General features: G+C 45.6%; 2 protein-coding genes across 3 annotated transcripts in view; one reads left to right on the top strand and one right to left on the bottom strand.

Moving 5' to 3' along the window:
* The window catches only part of GPS1 (G protein pathway suppressor 1), a 31,004-nt gene extending 29,707 nt beyond the window's left edge, over positions 1-1,297 (bottom strand). The window contains exon 1 of one of the 2 annotated variants that reach the window (XM_073684151.1): positions 1,146-1,297. In XM_073684151.1, the coding sequence (XP_073540252.1) occupies positions 1,146-1,184 (39 nt within the window). In that variant the 5' untranslated portion in view covers positions 1,185-1,297. The remainder of the gene's footprint in view (positions 1-1,145) is intronic. The other variant, XM_073684149.1, reaches the window with a different exon arrangement.
* Positions 1,258-20,321, top strand: RFNG (RFNG O-fucosylpeptide 3-beta-N-acetylglucosaminyltransferase). The gene is made up of 9 exons (XM_073684152.1): positions 1,258-1,480; positions 1,823-2,250; positions 6,029-6,077; positions 9,170-9,272; positions 12,449-12,602; positions 12,925-13,010; positions 13,096-13,261; positions 15,449-15,534; positions 15,613-20,321. The coding sequence occupies exons 2-9, from the start codon at positions 1,876-1,878 to the stop codon at positions 15,677-15,679; spliced, it is 1,086 nt and encodes a 361-aa protein (XP_073540253.1). The 5' UTR covers positions 1,258-1,480; positions 1,823-1,875; the 3' UTR covers positions 15,680-20,321.
* The last annotated feature ends 580 nt before the right edge of the window (positions 20,322-20,901 follow it).

The following is a 20,901-nucleotide window of genomic DNA, read 5'->3' as shown; positions in this document are numbered from 1 at the left end:
AGTATAGGCTCTCTGAAATGCAGGAGTGTTTCAGAGAAGAGTATACCTGGCTCCACTACTCCACTACTGCAGTCAGGCTCTGATTCATGCCAACAGCTTGGGCTGAATGAATCAAGTGAGAGGTTCCCTTTAAAGAAAACCCGTCAGGAGATTCATATTGCACAGGCAAGATCCCTTGATATGTTTTACTATGAAGTGAGCAGGGAATGGAGGAAAAAGTCATCTGGGCTGGTCTCTGATGGCCTCTTCCAGCCACGATTAGCTCAATTGACATCTCTATGGCTTTACATATAAGGGAGAGATCTGTAAATTAAGCAGAGATGTGTTAGAAGATAGTGGGGGCCGCCTGAATACCTCTTCTCTCCATTCAGGGTTAATTTCATAGTCAAGCATAGGTGTCTGTAACAAGGTCTCAAACTGAGCCACATTTATGAAAGATTAAGCTTTCGTCCTGATTTTTCATATTTAGCAGCTACTTGAATTGCCTGCGGATTGTTGGGTGTCTGGTGGACCTCCCACCGATCGTGCTGGAGACCTCAGAGAAATGTGAGCCACACATCTACCAGGCCATGGTAAGGCTGGAATGGATAGATCAGTCTTCATAGATCAAGTGTAACTGGATTGGCAGAAAGCATTGGGCATGTCATGCAGACGTGATTGACCAGCGAGGGTCTGGGAGCCGAGACCACCCCAGAGACATGAACATACAGAAGCGATCACCTGACACCACACATGGCTCCATAGACTGTCTAGAACTGCATTACACAAAACTTTGGATATCTAGGACACGTCCAAAATTAAAGTCAAATTATTCTGTAAGTCAGGCTGAGCCCAGCATGCACAGACTACTGGTCAGCCCATGTGTAAGCCTATACAAATACTCCTATTCCCAAGCAGTGCTAAGACCTCTGGAAGGAAAGCACAGCTATTATTACAGAGCAGCAGCTTCCTTTATATAGTGGTCAGCCTATGAGAGCAGTCACCGGCTGCATTCTCGGCTCTATAGTAAGCAATACACCCATACATGGCAGTCTATCCACCACGGACTATCAGGGTGCAGGTGACAGAGCAGAAGTGACAGGCCGGCACCTCGCACCCACGTGACTATGGCGGACTGTCACAAGTCATGCAGGACGGCCTCTGACCTGCAGGTTGAAAACTTGCACTTGCACCGGGAGAGGCATCTTCCCCTCGTTTTCCGTTGCTCCGGCCCGGACCCTCAAGCTACTTCCGGGTTACGCGCTGTACACTTCCGGCGCAGGCTGTCAAGAGACGAGCGTCGTGACGTCATAACGTTAAAGGCCAACGGTTAGAGCGAGTAGGAGCAGTTCCAGTCACGTGATATGAGCTGCGGCAGTTTCGCACAGGGATGACGTCACTGGTCATATCCCGGCAGCTCGGCGGTGTGTGCCGGGCTTCCTGAGCAGGAGAGGGCGCTGTGTGCTTGGACGGAGCTGCGGCCGGCTTCTCCGGTGTGGAGGTGCAGGAAATATGGTTGACGTCACGGCTTTCTGCTCTGACGTCACGAAAAGTTCCACTTTTTGCCCATTCCCACATTGGAGTTTAGCCTCCTTACTGCCCCCTATTGCTTCTTATTGAGCGCTGACCCTTATATACATAGAGCCACCTGCCATGATCCAGTGCCCCTCTGTGCCAGTTTCCATAGGAGTCAATAGCCCTGGCCATGCTTCTCCTTTGAAGTCTATGGGAGTCACAGAAGGACTTTCTTTCCGAGCGTTGATTGCGTTTTCTCATGTGTAAGGTGGGAATAATCCCGTTTGTGCTGACTGCAGAGACGTCATTGATGCTTTCTTGTCTGCAGTGTGTGCAATGCCGAAGCTGGCGGAGCGGGGCCCATCCCCCGAGGGCTAAAGAATGAAGATCTCCTGTATAGGGCTGGCCAAGACCTGCTTCCTGCTCTGCCTGGGCGGCTGTGTCCTGTTCTTCCTGCTGCTTCCATGGATGAAGCAAGGTTTCCTGACGCTTCACCCGCTCCTGCCCTGTAACATCTCCAGCAGCAGCCAGTACCTTCAGTCTCCTCTGGAAGTAGTCAGATCATCTCCACATGGCCACAGTGGGGTCCTCCAGAGAGGGAAGAACCACCATGCACAAAGCCAGGAGGACACGGCTTACCTACAGGAGCCGCTGCACCTCAAAGACGTATTCATAGCCGTGAAGACCACCAGAAAATATCACCGACGTCGTGTAGATCTCCTCCTGCAGACCTGGATCTCCCAGGCCAAGGAGCAGGTGAGGGACACGGGGCCCAATCATCATTTGAAGTTTTTCTTGTTTTAAAAGGCCCTTTTTTCTTTTTTTGTTTTGTGACAAATTCATCCAAATGGCACACACCTTTCATGAGTTTTGTTCAAAAGCGAAAAGACTTTTTTTTTTTTTTTGTCAGATGCCATTTTTGTGACTTTTTAGCACAAAAAGTTGCAAAAATTGTGCTAACATTTCTGAGGTACATAGCATCACTCCATGGAGGAGACTTGAGCACATTTTCAATACGTTTTGCAACTTTTTAAAAACGTGTGATTGATAAATTAGGCAAAAAGCTATGGAAAAACCCTAAATCACATATGTCAAACTCTGGCCCACTGGCCAAATCTGGTCCTCAGGGTGAGTATATTTAGCCTGCGACACCAGGCAGGTCCCCCGAGTATATTTGGCCCACAAGGCTGGTCCCCCGAGTATATTTGGCCCACGACACGAGGCGGGTCCTCCGAGTATATTTGGCCCACGTCACGAGGCGGGTCCTCCGAGTATATTTGGCCCACGACATGAGGCGGGTCCTCCGAGTATATTTGGCCCACGACATGAGGCGGGTCCCCCCCGAGTATATTTGGCCCACGACACCAGGTGAGTCCCCCAAGTACATGTGGCCCACAACATGAGGCAAGTCCCCCAAGTACATGTGGCCCACGACACCAGGCGAGTCCCCCAAGTACATGTGGCCCACGACATGAGGCAAGTCCCCCGAGTATATTTGACCCACGACACCAGGCGAGGGCCCCGAGTATATTTGGGCCACAACATGAGGCGGGTCCCCCGAGTATATTTGGCCCACCACACCAGGCGAGTCCCCCGAGTATATCTGACCTGCGACACCAGCCGGGTCCCCCGCCCTACATCGCACTTTCAATGATCTCTGCATCGTAGATGCCAATAAAGTTGAAAGCAATGAAGGAGGAGGGAGCGTCAGCTGATGTTGCCTCTCCCATCATTCCCCTTCTGCATCTGACATCTCAGCGCAGCAGACGCCATGATGTCGTTACAACACGCCCACTGTACCGAGATATGCAGAGGATCTGATGACACCATGAAGAGACTGGAGCAACGGGGGATGGCCCGAGGTGAGTATTTATTTTTTAATGTGGGGTCTATTCTACTGTATGGAGGACTATGTGGACCCATTATACTGTATGGAGCACTTTGTGGTGCCATTATACTGTATGGAGGACTATGTGGGGGCCATTATACTGCATGCAGCACTGTGTGGGGGCCATTATACTGCATGCAGCACTGTGTGGGGGCCATTATACTGCATGGAGCACCTAATTTTACCACAAAAAACTGGGAAAACTTATTGACTCGAGTATAAGCCTAGGGTGAGAAATGCTGTAGTTACTGGTAAATTTTCCCATCCTGGCATGCATTTCCCCCTCATCCCCAATCCTGGTATGCATTTCCCCCTCATCCCCAATCCTGGTATGCATTTCCCCCTCATCCCCAATCCTGGTATGCACGGCCCCTCAACCCCAATCCTGGTATACATGGCACCTCATCAGTACACACATGAAAAAAAATAAACACTTCTACTCACTTTCCCTCCCTCTGCTCCAGCGCTGCATCCTGTTCTGCTAGTAGCTGATCTCAGCATCTGAGCAGCGCATGACTTCACTGCCATGCGCCCTCAGACACTGAGGTGAGCTGCAGGGATATTCACTCCTCTCCACGCCGGGACTATGGGAGTGAAGAGAAGTGAATATTAATTTTATTTAATAGCACACACTGCAGCCACGGCTTCCTGCAGAGGCTCGGCCATCCTGTGTGCCCGCTACTAAAGTGAATGAATATTCACTCCTCTCCATGCCCATGGGAGAGGAGTGAATATTCATACTCTCTAATAACGGGCACACAGGATCGCTGAGCCGCTGCAGGAGCTGGCGGCTGCGACTGACAGTGTGCGCTATTAAGGAGAAAGAATATTCACTCCTCTCCACTCCCATGGGGGTGGAGGAGAATGAATATTCATTCTCTTTAGTAGCGGGCACCCAGGATCGCCTAGCAGCAGCAGGAAGCCAGCTTCTGCCTGTGCCCCGCTCCTCCGCTATCGCTCCCCACCATCCACCGCTGGAATGTAAGTATATACTCGAGTATAAGCCTAGGGGGGCTTTTTCAGCATAAAAAAATGTGCTGAAAAAGTCGGCTTATACACGAGTATATACGGTAATTAAAATGTACTTTGTTCGTGGGACAACCCCTTTTAAGTTTGTTTCCATATGAAAAAGATCATCTTTACATTTATTGATACGGAAAAACATACTCAATTGTAGACATTTTTTTAATAAATATCAAGGTTGGCCCTCGACTTTTTCCAAGCATTTAATTTTGGCCCTCTGTGTATTTGAGTTAGACTTCCCTGCCCTAAACGATGCCCACAGTGGTGAACTAAAAAAATATATAAAATGGAAAGATACATTTTGTGCAAACAGGAAACATTCTTTGCAAAATGCGAAAAACTTGATAAAAACAGGTGCTAATGACTCGCCCCCTGGGCCGTGGGGTACTCGGTAGCCGGGCCGGTCGTTGCTAGAGGAGATGTCACAGTGGCGGTGACCCGGTCCGTGACCCAGGGCAGTCAATACAAGGGGATTTATAGTTTTTATGTTTAATGTTCGTGACGCCACCTGTGATATGCGGCTATACGGAGCCGCCGCTGCGGAGCAGGTCCTCTGGAGCTGTTGGTGACGCAGCAGAGTTGATTCAGCTCTCCACAGGTACAGCTAAGCTCCAGGGTGGTGCTGTGATGGTTCATGATGAGGTAACTGTTGTTGTGCAGTGTGGTGCAGGGGATGATGGCGCAGCAATAATTCACAGAGACAGTGGGGTGCGGTCTTCAGGGTTTACTCACGATTATCACGTTGCTCCTGGTTACAACTGCAGATTATAACCACCCACGTCATCCTGCGTTCACCATGGGAGGGGTTCAGCAATCCCTCAGGTTATTCAAGAGCATTTAACGGGACCCCTTTCTGTATGCCTTTCTCAGTCGTCTTCCTGCGCTGGCTCTCACCCTCCTGCCCTGTGCCTCGCAAACAGTGTCCCAAGCTGGTAACCTCAGATCTTGGCGGGCAACCTGGAGTTCCCTGGATCCTGTGTGGCTACCTTTTTGGCGATTAATTGCGGCTGTGGCAACTACACACTGGAAATGTAGAAGCTTCCAGTTTCTAGCTGAATATTGCAATTCCCACTAGTTAGGGGCCGGTGCCCTCTGCGGCTTGATCACTCCACGTCCTGGTAGATTCGGGCGTACGGGTGGCCTCCAGCACTTCCTGTACCCCTAGGATCCCCTCGTTCTTTCTGGAGCCTTCCTCTCTGCTCCTCTCTTCAGTCTCACCTCCTGGGCCTCTCTCACTTACGCCCGCTCCTCCCGAGCAGAGCTCCTGTTCCTTTCATTGTCTCCTCACTGACTGAACTGTTCTTTCAAGATCGTTCCCTCTTTTATATCCTCCTTCTCAAGTGCTCCCCTGATCTTCTTGCTCCACCCACACCCACTACATGGTTCCGCCCTCCAGCCAGGGACTGTGCTCTCCCTTAGGGGCAATCTCGCCCTTCCCTCTGAAGTGGAGTGTAATGTATGCAAGTGGTTGGGTCCCGGGCAGTACTCCACCCTTACCTGAGAGTGAGATGCAGTACCTCTGTGGCGACTGAACCTGCAGGGGCACCACACTAATACAACAATGAATAGGGCCCATAGTGTTTGTACAGTATCATACTAAAATATCATGTTGTGTCCTCACAGACCTTCATCTTCACGGATTGGGAAGACAAAGAGCTGCGGCAGAGAGCGGGTAAGAGTTCAGACTGTGCTGATAAACTGCACTACATGACTAAAATTCTCCATGTATCTGAATATCACACCTACCCACTCAGCAAGTCATCAACTTTCCACAGGAGACCTCTGGGGCCTGAGAACTGGGCTCTGAGATAGAATAGAGCCGTGGCCAAACACCACTGTGCCATTCACAGTCTATAGGACTCCTGGACATAGCAGAGTTCAGTACATGTGTTTTACAGCCCCATTCACAAGTTGGACCAACCTCTTTAACCCCTTAATAACATCTGACGTACTAATACGCGTCTGTGCCCTGGGACTTAAGAGCCAGACCCGTATTAGTACGTCATCGCGATCGCGCGCGCACACAGGCTGTGCGGGCGCGATCGCCGCCGGGTGTCAGCTGATTGTCACAGCTGACACCCGGTACTATGTGCAGGGAGCGGTCCTGCACCGCTCCCAGCACATTAACCCCCGCGATGCTGCGATCGAAGTCGATCGCGGCATTGCGGGGGCAAGGGGAGGTGATCGGCGATACCTCCTCTTCCGGCTTCCAGCGCAGTCTGCAAAGGCTTCCCGGGTGTTGCCATGACGACCCGATGTCGTCATGACAACATCCGGGTCACCAGAGAGCAGGAAGATTGCTTGGACATGCGCAGTGCATCTCCAAGCAATCTTCACACTGTGCACTTCTGACAGCCTTCATGGCATAGGGATGGTGCTCCATTCCTGTGCCATGCAGGCGATCAGAAAAAAAAAAGTGAAAGTCCCAGAGTGGGACAAAGTAATAAAGTGTATAAACTGTGTGAAAGTGGAAAAAAAAAAAAAAAAATGGGCAAAAAAAAATATAAAAAATAAAATTCGTAAAAATGAAAAAGTGAAAAAAAAACAACACTTTTTCATTGTTACGAATCAATTTGTGAAGCACCTGGGGGTTCCAAGTGCTCACTATGCATCTAGAAAGGTGCCTTGGGGGGTCTAGTTTCCAAAATGGGGTCACTTGTGGGGGAGCTCCAAAGTTTGGGCACAGAGGGGCTCTCCAAACGCAATGTGGTGTCCGCTAACAATTTGAGCCGATTTTCCATTCAATTTGTTAGCGGATACCATGTTGCATTTAGAGAGTCCCTGTGTGCCCAAACATTGGAGCTCCCCCACAAGTGACCCCATTTTGGAAACTAAACCCCCCAAGGCACCTATCTAGATGCATAGTGAGCAGTTGGAACCCCCAGGTGCTTCACAAATTGATTCGTAACAATGAAAAAGTGTTTTTTTTTTCATTTTTACGAATCAATTTGTGAAGCACCTGGGGGTTGCAACTGCTCACTATGCATCTAGATAGGTGCCTTGGGGGGTCTAGTTTCCAAAATGGGGTCACTTGTGGGGGAGCTCCAATGTTTGGGCACACAGGGGCTCTCTAAACGCAACATGGTGTCCGCTAATTATTCAAGCAAATTTTACAATCAAAAAGTCAAATGGCGCTCCTTCCCTTCCGAGCCCTACAGTGCGCCCAAACAGTGTTTTTTTCCCCAAATATTGGGTATCTGCGTGCCCAGGGGAAATTGCACAACAAATTTTGCGGTCCATTTTTTCTTGTTACCCCTGTGAAAATAAAAAAAATTGGGTCTAAAGTAACATTTTTGTGAAAAAAGTTAAATATTCATTTTTTTCTTCCACATTCAAAAAATTCCTATGAAGCACCTGAAGGGTTAATAAAGTTCTTGAATGTGGTTTTGAGAACCTTGAGGGGTGCAGTTTTTAGAATGGTGTCACTTTTGGGTATTTTCTGTCATAAAGACCCCTCAAAGTGACTTCAAATGTGATGTGGTCCCTAAAAAAATGGTTTTGTAAATTTTGTTGGAAAAATGAGAAATCGCTGGTCAACTTTTAACCCTTATAGCTCCCTAACAAAAAAAAATTTTGGTTCCAAAATTGTGCTGATGTAAAGTAGACATGTGGGAAATGTTATTTATTAACTCTTTTGTGTGACATATCGCTCTGATTTCAGGGCTTAAAAATTCAAATTTTGAAAATTGCAAAATTTTCAAAATTTTCGCCAAATTTCCATTTTTTTCACAAATAAACGCAAGTGATATCGAAGAAATTTTTCCACAATCATGAAGTACAATATGTCACGAAAAAACATTCTCAGAATCAGGGGGATCCGTTGAAGCGTTCCAGAGTAATTACCTCATAAAGTGACAGTGGTCAGAATTGTAAAAATTGGCCCGGTCATTAACGTGCAAACCACCCGCGGGGCTTAAGGGGTTAAAAGTGTGGAGTTGTTTTTTCATAAACAATTAGGGCATGTTTAAAAAAAAAAAAAAAAGCATGCCAAAATTTGATCAGTGTGTGTCCAAGTACCGGGGCTTCCCCTTAGGCTTGTGCATAGGACTGATTTTCTTGTACAAGTCCTATCCATGCTTTTCACAGATGGCACTTGTACCTATGTTATTCTATGGGGCTATGCACCTGTCCACATATTTTTTAATTTATTTTTTGACACTTAAGAAACTTATGCAGATTTTTCTGACTGTATTTGTCACCCTGTTAAGGTTCACAGTGAATGCAGCTCTTGTGCTCCTGTCTTCATATAGGATTCATGGTCTGTAGACACGTGTCACTAATAATTTAATGATTTATTATGGTTTTCTAATGTGTTCTTAAAAAGAAAAGTTGTCTGTCCTTGATTTTATGAGAAGCTGCCCAGAAAACTAATCAAGTTGGCAACCCTGCTATGGTTGCTCATAGATGGCATTAGTGTATACAATCCTTGTGCTGTCCGTGATTAGCATTGTAGTGGATAGGAGAAGCTTTGTCACTTCTTTATCTTCACCATACGTAAAAATCACTGATGACACTCGGATCCAATACACTGATGCTTGGACTGTCTTTTTGAATACATGAACAAACGCAGACGTCTGAATGAGGCCTTAAGCAGTGTCCTGTGGTCACTCTTTTTTGAGACGGCCGTCTCTTCTCTGCAAACAGGACAGGATTGGTGGGGCCCAAGCAGAAGGATTTCCTTAAGAACATTTTTAATGCATTTCTCAGCAATTTATGTTTGGAAACTGACTCTCACATCCGTACCTCTTCTCTTGCCTTTTGCAGGGAATCAGATGGTGAACACTAACTGCTCTGCAGTCCACACTCGCCAAGCTCTTTGCTGTAAGATGGCAGTGGAGTACGACAAGTTTGTATTGTCATCCAAAAAGTAAGAAGTGATCTGTAGTGTGGACGCAAGGTCATTTTGTGTTTAAACAGATTATCACTCTCTTTATTTGATTATTTTTGCAGATTTTTATTTCCTCCCTAAGTCTCTTTTAAGACTATGGGCTGTATTGATTACCTTATATTGGTTATTACCCAGCCTTCTCAGAACTCCTTATAAAAGTTTGTCATTTTTCTTACTGGAGTCTCCTATCCTGTGACAGTTGATGCTGCACAAAATTGTAGTATAATAGTATCCAGCCCAAAGAATAGGGACCAAATTATTCATCTAATTATTTGGTTATGCAGGACTAATATAGATAGAAAATTAGTCCTACAGTGTCCTACCCGGACCTATTTACCAGATAAGTTGATAATTACTGATGGTTGGATGTCCCACAGCTGGGACCTACACCAATTAACAGAAGTGAGAATTGTTATCCTTGTTGGGGAACTTTTATCTGTGTTACATAATGGTGCGACAGGTTGGAAGCCTGACCGCCGCTCTATTTTTTTTCATGGCGCTGCCGAGTGCTACGCTCAGCATTCCCATAGTAAATGAATGGAGTGCAGGTTGAATATGTTAGTTTGAACACACACCATTCATTCATGTAGTGAATGAGAAAAAAATACAGGTATGGAGAGATGGTAACCCCCAAAAAATATGCAATTCTATCTTTCTTTTTTAAATTTTATTAAAGGCGTTAATCTTGCAGTAAAAGCAACCTGGCAACATTTGTTACTGCAATATTTAACATATATAGGATAGTTTTTTGGTTTGTTTTCTTTATTATCTTTTTACTGGCTTAGAAAAAATTCTGACCATTTGTCAAAGAAAAAACAAAACAAACAGAATAAACATTTTTCTATTGTGGTAGATCAAATTTTTATGGACAATGCAATACTGAATATGTATATTTTATTTTTTAGTCCCCATAGGAGACTTAAAATTGCAATAGTTTGTTTGCTAATATTATATAATACAGTATTGTTATATATAGCAATAATGACCGTTTCCTATGACGTCCACAGTGTGGATGTCATACAACCCCTGGCAAAAATTATGGAATCACCGGGCTCGGAGGATGTTCATTTAGTTGTTTAATGTTGTTGAAAAAAAGCAGATCACAGACATGGCACAAAACTAAAGTAATTTCAAATGACAACTTTAGGGCTTTAAGAAACCCTAAAAGAAATCAAGATAAAAAATGTGGTACTCAGTAAGGGTCATTTTTTTCAGACCAAGCAGAGGGAAAAAATTATGGAATCACTCAATTTTGAGGAAAAAATTATGGAATCATTAAAAACAAACACACAAAACAACACTCCAATACATCACTAGTATTTTGTTGCACCACCTCTGGCTTTAATAACAGCTTTCAGTCTCTGAGGCATGGACTTAATGGGTGACAAACAGTACTCTTCATCAATCTGGCTCCAACTTTCTCTGATTGCTGTTGCCAGATCAGCTTTGCAGGTTGGAACCTTGTCATGGACCATTTTCTTCAACTTCCACCAAAGATTTTCAATTGGATTGAGATCCGGACTATTTGCAGGCCATGACATTGCCCTTATGTGTCTTCTTTCAAGGAATGTTTTCACAGTTTTTGCTCTATGGCAGGATGCATTATCATCTTGAAAAATGATGTTATCATCCACAAACATCCTTTCAATTGATGGGATAAGACTGTCCAAAATATCAATGTAAACTTGGGCATTTATTGAAGATGTAATGACAGCCATCCCCCCAGTGCCTTTACCTGACATGCAGCCCCATATCATCAATGACTGTGGAAATTTGCATATTCTCTTCATGCAGTCATCCTTATAAATCTCATTGGAACGGCACCAAACAAAAGTTCCAGCATCATCACCTTGCCCAATGCAGATTTGCGATTCATCACTGAATATGACTTTCATCTAATCATCCACAGTCCACGATTGCTTTTCCTTAGCCCATTGTAACCTTGCTTTTTTCTGTTTAGGTGTTAATGATGGCTTATGTTTAGCTTTTCTGTATGTAAATCCCATTTCCTTTAGGCAGTTTCTTACAGTTCGGTCACAGACATTGACTCCAGTTTTCTCCCATTCGTTCCTCATTTGTTTTGCTGTGCATTTCCTGTTTTGGAGACATATTGCTTTAAGTTTCCGGTCTTGACGCTTTGATGTCTTCCTTGGTCTACCAGTATGTTTGCCTTTAACAACCTTCCCATGTTGTTTGTATTTGATCCAGATTTTAGACACAGCTGACTGTGAACAACCAACATCTTTTGCAACATTGCGTGATGATTTACCTTCTTTTAAGAGTTTGATAATCCTCTCCTTTGTTTCAATTGACATCTCTCGTGTTGGAGCCATGATTCATGTCAGTCCACTTGGTGCAACCGCTCTCCAAGGTGTGATCACTCCTTTTTAGATGCAGACTAACGAGCAGATCTAATTTGATGCAGGTCTTAGTTTTGGAAATGAAAATTTACAGGGTGATTCCTTGATTCTTTCGCTCTGGTTGGTCTGAAAAAATTACCCTTACTGAGTACCACATTTTTTATCTTGATTTCTTTTAGTGTTTCTTAAAGCCCTAAAGTTGCCATTTGAAATGACTTTAGTTTTGTGCCATGTCTGTGATCTGCTTTTTTTCAACAACATTAAACAACTGAATGAACATCCTCCGAGCCCGGTGATTCCATAATTTTTGCCAGGGGTTGTAGGAAGATAAACAAGGCAGAGTCAAGGGTCTTAAGACTGCCCCTGGCTGCTGTGGCAATCCCTCGTCTCCCTGCAATCACATTATGGGGTGTTGATGGACGTCTGAATACCCAGGCTGGATTTCGGTGCTTAAGTGCCGCTCTCAGTGATTGACAGTGGCATTTAAGGGTTATCAGCAGCAATTGGCGTACATGTCAGTCGCTGTTGTTTAGACACAGATGAAGACATCTACCCTGTGTGGAGCGTGCTCTTATCATGCTCATGGGCCTACTCCACACACCCTGACACGCTCCATGATGTATAGATCTGATTAGTTAAGAAGCTATGGAATTGAATTCTAGAAGTTTGACTTGCAAAGATGACTTTGACTTTTGGTATAAAATGCTCTTTAGTGTCTAATGGTACGATATAAGTAGTCTACATAGTAGGATCTCGCTATAAATGTATAATGCTGTCTATTGTTTCTTGTTCCAGGTGGTTCTGTCATTTGGATGATGACAATTATCTGAACTTGAGGGCCCTGATAAAGCTTCTCTCTGCATTCCCACACAACACTGATGTATATGTAGGAAGACCCAGTCTAGATCACCCGGTAGAGACCCTGGACAGCGTAAAAGGAGATGGTTCAGTAAGCAGAAATAGATATTAATGTCATGTAGCCCTAAAGAGGTTGTTCTGAACTCTTCCGTAATGGTTCTTCTTTGGATAGGTCATCGGTGTCTGAGCAATGGAGATCCTAACCTGAAGTCCCCAGCTTGGCTCCTTTTATTGTTTGTCCATGCATATTGTGTGACTATGTTGTGTTCACCTTATTAAAGTGCCTGTAGTCCGGGTGGATAGTAACCTCCAGCCACAGTAAAGTCTATTTTAATTCTTGGTTAGCCCAGTTCTGAATAAAGTACTATACAGTAGCTGTATTATGCTGTGACTTGTCATGTGTTCATTTTCAGACATCTCTTAAATTTTGGTTTGCTACTGGAGGTGCAGGCTTCTGTATTAGCCGAGGACTTGCCCTGAAGATGAGTCCCTGGGCTAGGTGAGTGGGTTGAGTGTGTTAGACCATCTTGGTTGTTGGTCCTCCAAAAATGAATAGAATTCTAAATTTTTCCCCTTTCCTTTAGTATGGGGAACTTCATTAGTACAGCAGAGAAGGTCCGTCTACCGGATGACTGCACTATTGGGTATATTATTGAAGGGATGCTGGAAGTAAAAATGCAGCACAGCAATCTGTTCCATTCACACCTAGAAAACCTACACAGTCTTCCACAGAGCTCTTTACTTCAGCAGGTAGGTAGCTTTGCCCTCACCTTTATAGCACATGACTGTCATAGACTACGTTTAGAACAAGTTTATGGATACACAGGGCGGGTTTAAATATGGCTTCCCTTCAAATGAATTAGCTCTGGCTTCTAGAGGTCCCTCTCTTAACCAGACTTATATCATTTTTTTATTGGTGCTTGCATGTTGGCAAATGAGGCCAGTTATTATCAGTAGCACGTTCTCTATGCTTATGTTAAATGAAATGTCAGAATAAACATTTAAATAGACCCTTTTTAATAGTCTTCATGTAAGATGCAAATTCAGTTATTGTCCTGAATGTAATGGGGCCTGATTTAAAGGTTCTGATTAGTTTCTAAATTCTGATTGATGTGATAGTTGAGAATATATAAAGCTAGGTCCAAAAATATTTGGACAGCGACCGAATCTTCATGATTTGGGCTCTGCATGCCACTATTTTGGATTTAAAATGAACCAACTGGGCTGCAGTTGAAGTGTAGACTTTCAAGTTTAATTAAAGGGGTTGTACAAAAATATCAAGTGAAACGATTAGGAATTGCAACCATTTTTCTACAAGGCATCCACATTTCAGGGGCTCAAAAATAATTGGACAAATTAACTTTATCATAAACAAGATGTTAATTTTTAATACTTTGCAGAGAATCCTTTGCAGCCAATGACTGCCTGAGGTCTGGAAGCCATTTATGTCACCAAACGCTGGATTTCTTCCTTTGTGATGCTTTGCCAGGCCTTTACTGCAACCGACTTCAGTTGTTACTTTTTTGTGGGTTTTTTTCCCTTAAGTTTTGTCTTAATCATGTGAAATGCTGCTCGATGGGGTTGAGATCTGGTGATTGACTCGACCATTGCAGAATATTCCACTTCTTTGCCATAAACTTCTGGATTGCTTTCACAGTATGTTTTGGGTCATTGTCCATCTGTGCTGTGAAGCTCCGTCCAATCAACTTTCTTCCTGCTTTGATGCATTTGGTTGAATCTATCACCCTGAACACTACAGACTTCATCAGTCTGCTTCTGTCTTCAGTCACAAAATCAATAAACACTAGTGACCCAGTGCCATTGGAAGCCATGCATGCCCAAGCCATCACACTGCCTCCGCCATGTCTTACAGAGGTTGTGTTGTGCATTGGATCATCCATACTTTTTTTTTTTCCCCGTAATTCTGGTACAGGTTGATATTAGTTTCATCTGTCCAAAGAATGCTCATACAGAACTAGGCGGCTTCTATAGATGCTTTTTGGCAATGTCTAATCTGGCCTTTCTCTGTTTAAGGCTGATTAATGGTTTGCACCTGGTGGTGAACCCACTGTATTTGCTCTCCTGAAGTCTTCTCTTTATGCCAGACTTAGGTACTGATAAACCAACTTCCTGGAGAGTGTTCTTCACTTGGATGGATGTTGTGAAGGGGGTTTTATTCACCATGGAAAGGATTCTAGGATTCTACAATAATCCACTGTTGTCTTCCATCGATGTCCATGCCTTTTTGCATTCCCAAGCTCACCGGTGCACGCTTCTTTTTTTTTTTTTTTTTTTTTTGTGCATAATGTACCAAACTGTTGATTTTTCCAGTCCCAACATTTCTCTTTGGTGGATTTCCTCTTTTTATTTTGCCTAATGATGGACTGTTTCACTTCCATTCAGAGCTCTTTTGACCATATGTTGTGGGTTCACAGCAACAGCTTTCAAATGCAAATTGGCTGCAGACTTTTTACCTGCTTAATTGATGGATTAACAAGGGAAAAGCCCATTTAGGCTATTTAAAGAGCTTTTGACATAATTGTCCAATTACTTTTGGTCCCTTGAAAAAGAGGCAGCTACATATTAAAGAGCTGTAATTCTTAAACCCTTACTCCTATTAGGATGTGAATATCAAATTAAAGCCAAGAGTCTGCACTTTAAGCCCATATTGATTATAAAACTGTATCTTGAATATATTTTGGTAAGCAGCTAAAATGCAAAAACTTGTGTCACTGTCCAAATATTTCTGGACCTAAACAGAGTGGACCCACAGACTGGAAAGTCCTTTGTACTTTAGACAAGTCTAAGCTGTAAGTGATCTCTCTCTAAACAGCAATAATTCAATGTATAAGTAATAATCTAATCTAACTTTTGATAGCTCCAAATGCTTGGTCTACAAGGATTCATTTTAATCTGTACAGAATTTTTCTTTTCCAGGTAACTCTAAGCTACGGTGGTCCTGAAAAGAGAAGGAATGTTGTAGTTGTAGCTGGGTACTTTAACCTGGAACAAGATCCTACTCGGTAATTCAAGTCCGGTTCTATAAAGTAGACTTGTACACTTTGTTAATGTGCTTAACTAATATATCCTCTTTCCTGCAGGTTCAAATCTGTCCATTGTATGTTGTATCCCGACACAAGCTGGTGTCCTAATAAGAAGAGAAGCTGATGTCCCCTTTAGGCCACGTTCACACGTTCAGTATTTGGTCAATATTCTACATACCATATTTTTCGGACCATAAGACGCACTTTTTTCCTCCAAAATTTTGGAGGAAAATGGGGGGTGCGTCTTATAGTCCGAATGTTGGGGGGGGTATCGGTGGAGGAGCGGGTCACAGGAGGCAGCAGCCGCCCGCTGCAGCCTACACTGTCCCCGCTGCTAAAGAAAATGAATATTCACTCCTCCCCACGCCCATGAGAAGTGGGGAGCACTGAATATTCATGCTACTTAATAGCGGTATACAGTGTAGCCGCGCTGCGGCTGCTGCTGCTGCCTGCTATCTCCTGTGCCCGCTGTTAAAGGGCATGAATATTCAACCTCTCTCCACGCCCATGGGCGTGGGGAGGGGGTGAATATTCCTGCCCTTTAATGAGCGGGCACAAGAGATAGCCGGCAGCAGCCGCAGCGCGGCTCCGCTGTGTGCCGGCTATTAAGCAGCATTAAGTCACTGCTCGCCACGCACACAGACCCGGCGTGGGGAGCAGTGACTTCCGGCAGCTGATCTGTCCTTGTGAGCCGCGCATGGCAGTGACATCATGCGCGGCTCACATGGAGAGATCAGTGCAGGCAGACAGCGAGGAGAGAGAAGAGAGGTGAGTATGAGTGTTTATTTTTTTTTTATTGTGCAGCCTGATGGGGATTAGGGGGACCATGCATACCAGGACAGGGATGAGGGGTGCCATGCATACCAGGACAGGGATGAGGGGTGCCATGCATACCAGGACAGGGATGAGGGGTGCCATGTATACCAGGACAGGGATGAGGGGTGCCATGCATACCAGGACAGGGATGAGGGGTGCCAGGCATACCAGGATAGGGATGAGGGGTGCCATGCATACCAGGATAGGGATGAGGGGTGCCATGCATACCAGGACAGGGATGAGGGGTGCCATGCATACCAGGACAGGGATGATGGGTGCCATGCATACCAGGACAGGGGATGATGGGTGCCATGCATACCAGGACAGGGGATGATGGGTGCCATGCATACCAGGACAGGGGATGATGGGTGCCATGCATACCAGGACAGGGGATGATGGGTGCCATGCATACCAGGACAGGGGATGATGGGTGCCATGCATACCAGGACTGGGGATGAGGGGTGCCATGCAGACCAGGATTGGGGATGAGGGGTGCCATGCAGACCAGGATTGGGGATGAGGGGTGCCATGCAGACCAGGATTGGGGATGAGGGGTGCCATGCAGACCAGGATTGGGGATGAGGGGTGCCATGCAGACCAGGATTGGGGATGAGGGGTGCCATGCAGACTAGGATTGGGGATGAGGGGTGCCATGCATACCAGGACAGGGATGAGGGGTGCCATGCATACCAGGACAGGGATGAGGGGTGCCATGCATACCAGGACAGGGGATGATGGGTGCCATGCATACCAGGACAGGGGATGATGGGTGCCATGCATACCAGGACAGGGGATGATGGGTGCCATGCATACCAGGACAGGGGATGATGGGTGCCATGCATACCAGGACAGGGGATGATGGGTGCCATGCATACCAGGACAGGGGATGATGGGTGCCATGCATACCAGGACAGGGGATGATGAGTGCCATGCATACCAGGACAGGGGATGATGGGTGCCATGCATACCAGGACAGGGGATGATGGGTGCCATGCATACCAGGACAGGGGATGAGGGGTGCCATGCATACCAGGACAGGGGATGAGGGGTGCCATGCATACCAGGACAGGGGATGAGGGGTGCCATGCAGACCAGGACTGGGGATGAGGGGTGCCATGCAGACCAGGATTGGGGATGAGGGGTGCCATGCAGACCAGGATTGGGGATGAGGGGTGCCATGCAGACCAGGATTGGGGATGAGGGGTGCCATGCAGACCAGGATTGGGGATGAGGGGTGCCATGCAGACCAGGATTGGGGATGAGGGGTGCCATGCAGACCAGGACAGGGAATGAGGGGTGCCATGCAGACCAGGACAGGGAATGAGGGGTGCCATGCAGACCAGGACAAGGAATGAGGGGTGCCATGCAGACCAGGACAGGGAATGAGGGGTGCCATGCAGACCAGGACAAGGAATGAGGGGTGCCATGCAGACCAGGACAAGGAATGAGGGGTGCCATGCAGACCAGGACAAGGAATGAGGGGTGCCATGCAGACCAGGACAAGGAATGAGGGGTGCCATGCAGACCAGGATTGGGGATGAGGGGTGCCATGCAGACCAGGACAAGGAATGAGGGGTGCCATGCAGACCAGGATTGGGGATGAGGGGTGCCATGCAGACCAGGATTGGGGATGAGGGGTGCCATGCAGACCAGGATTGGGGATGAGGGGTGCCATGCAGACCAGGATTGGGGATGAGGGGTGCCATGCAGACCAGGATTGGGGATGAGGGGTGCCATGCAGACCAGGATTGGGGATGAGGGGTGCCATGCAGACCAGGATTGGGGATGAGGGGTGCCATGCAGACCAGGATTGGGGATGAGGGGTGCCATGCAGACCAGGATTGGGGATGAGGGGTGCCATGCAGACCAGGACAAGGAATGAGGGGTGCCATGCAGACCAGGACAAGGAATGAGGGGTGCCATGCAGACCAGGATTGGGGATGAGGGGTGCCATGCATACCATGATGGGGATGGGGACCACATATAAAAGGAAGGAGGGCGGCATATATACCAGGATGGGGATATTGTCAGAATTGGGGGACATTACCCCAATCCCAGTGTCAGCAGAAGACCCCCTCCCCCTTAAAAGTGCATCATGACTACATTTTTTGCTTAAATTTTTATTTTTTTATTTTCCTCCTCTAAAACCTAGTTGCGTCTTATGGTCCGGTGCGTCTTATAGTCTGAAAAATACGGTAAGTATTTGTAAGCCAAAATCAAGAGTGGAACAGTCAGAGGAAAAGTATAATAGAAACAAGTCACCAATTCTGTATTTATCACCCACGCCTGGTTTTGGCTTACAGATACTGAGGTAAAATACTGACCAAACACTGAATATGTGAACGAGGCCTAAGAAGTGACCCCCAGCCTGGAGAACCTTATGTCTTCCACTGTGAAATGAGAGACTACTTCAGAAGTTTCTGGATTACGTTTTTATTGACCCATGCTCCCAGGAAAGAGCAGGCTCTCTCCATTTCTTAGCATTTTCTCAATTGCTTTGAGAAACACAATGTTTAAAGGGATTGTGCCACGAACACAAGTATGTTTTAGTCAATGGATCATGGAAAACTAATTAGTTTCACAATTGGATGTGTTTAAAAAAATATTGCTGTCCTAAGACGCTTATAAATGCTCCCATGCCGTACCATGTAGAGATGCTGCAGCTGATGGTCATGCATACTCAACTTCTGGCAAGGGAAAAAGTGTAAGTGAATATACTGATGCCATGGGCAAGGACTCTTCCAGCTGTTCCTATGTGTGAGTTTACTCATTTCCCTGCCTGCTTGTTTTGTCAAAGGTGTGTGAGTTTCTGCTGTTTCACTGACCCTGTGAGCTAATCTAAACAAATGCTTTTGTGGCGCTGGTAAGAGCCGGCGAGGGACGGCACTGGGCTAATCCCCCTCTCCAGCTATCGTCCCTACTCTGATCTACTAAGTATGTTACCTCTGCAACACCATAGTGCGTCAGAGTATAATTTACCTGGCTGCAATCGTGCACTCTAGCAAATGAAGTTTGTCCAAAGTCAAGACCCCCTTTAAAAAGTTTTTATCAATATTGCTATGTATATGGAGCATATGGCAGGGATTGTCACTATGTTCAACCCTTCATGAGCCACTTTTGGCTTTAAAGGGGTTGTCCGGTCAATAGTGATAAGTCTGCAGTCGATCTGTATGACTGCAGGCTTATGAATCCCCCCACCTTCCCCAGTGCTCGCACCGTGCGCTGTAGGGATTTGCTGGTTTGAGACCCAGGACTGGAGGCTATGCATGCGTTATACATACCCCGGACAGTTGACTTGGCCTTGCTCTCCATATACTTGTATGGAGCGAGGCGGCGCTGAATGGCTGGGGGTATGTATAACTTATACGTCCTCCATTACCGGGTCTGAAACCGGCGAATCCCTGCAGCGCACAATGTCTGCGCTGGGGGGATTCATAAGTCTGCAGTCACACTGAGTGGACTGCAGACTTATCACTTTTGACCGGACAACCCCTTTAAAATATTTTTTTTACTATGAGATGAATTGCTGTGATAAATTCAGTACCATACTTTGAGGGCTTTTAAGACTTCTCTCCTTTAAATGTCGCAGTATTTCACGGAATCATATTGTTAGAGGGTGTACCCATTGCAATGTTTTGTGACCTGATCTACAATGCCTATAGTTGTCAGTCCAGTTTAACTGTCCCTTTCAGGCTCCTGGGGGGGGCCCAGCAGGACAATTCCAACTAACTAGTTGACATGTCATGAAGTCCTATTGGGAAATGCTGGCCTTGTGTGTTCTGGGTATGGCTCTATGCACTTATTGCGCTCTTTTTCTGTTGGTACTAAGCTTTGGATGATATTTTGTATATAATTTTTGCCAATTGTTTGTATTTTAATTGTATTGTAATTTATTAAATTTGGACATCTGTACAACATTCACTGTTAATAAAATGTGTATATTTTTTCAATTGTCAGAATTTTTTTTAAAAATGTATTAAAAGTTTAAACTCTTAATTTTACATTTGCTGATAGCAAGACTAGATCGCCATGCTCCTACATAATAGCACAAATATTGCTGTACGATCTCCACCTATAACATCGTTCGCAGACCAATGACTCTTAGGATTTTGACCCTGGTTATACTTTTCTATCACTGCCAGGTGACACTAAGGTAAGAAACATAACTCAGTCTTATCGAATTTTTAACACCCTTGGTAGCTATATATTATTTCTGGTACTGCTGTGATATTTAGCAAGAGTCTTCCATTCTTAATCCCTATCTATTTGAAGCCAGAACATTCCCCGCACTTTCATATCTAACTGCTATTCTATTTTTTTCCCTACTTCCTCTTTGATAATGCTTCATTTGAGATTCCAATTCATGCTGGGAAACTCTAACAAAGCGTCATCAGGGTCACTGCAGGGCTAGTTAATGTGCGATATACGCGCTCTCTTTTGCAAACACGGATCAGTAGTAACGAGCCAGCAACAGAGCGGTGTAAGAATACCCGGCGTGCAGAGACCAGCACCGCCCCCGCAAATGAGGTC

The sequence above is a fragment of the Phyllobates terribilis genome, unplaced genomic scaffold (assembly GCF_046119375.1).
Source record: "Phyllobates terribilis strain yellow unplaced genomic scaffold, ASM4611937v1 Scaffold_5__5_contigs__length_657084704, whole genome shotgun sequence".
Lineage (NCBI taxonomy): Eukaryota > Metazoa > Chordata > Amphibia > Anura > Dendrobatidae > Phyllobates > Phyllobates terribilis.
This window is presented reverse-complemented; position numbering and strand designations above follow the sequence as displayed.

Bases quoted from the DNA above. Each gene is read 5' to 3' on its own strand.
- RFNG (XM_073684152.1), top strand. From the start codon at position 1,876: ATGAAGATCTCCTGTATAGGGCTGGCCAAGACCTGCTTCCTGCTCTGC. The intron at 6,078-9,169 runs GTAAGAGTTCAG...TGCCTTTTGCAG, and splicing joins AGAGCTGCGGCAGAGAGCGG to GGAATCAGATGGTGAACACT. The intron at 13,011-13,095 runs GTGAGTGGGTTG...CCTTTCCTTTAG, and splicing joins AAGATGAGTCCCTGGGCTAG to TATGGGGAACTTCATTAGTA.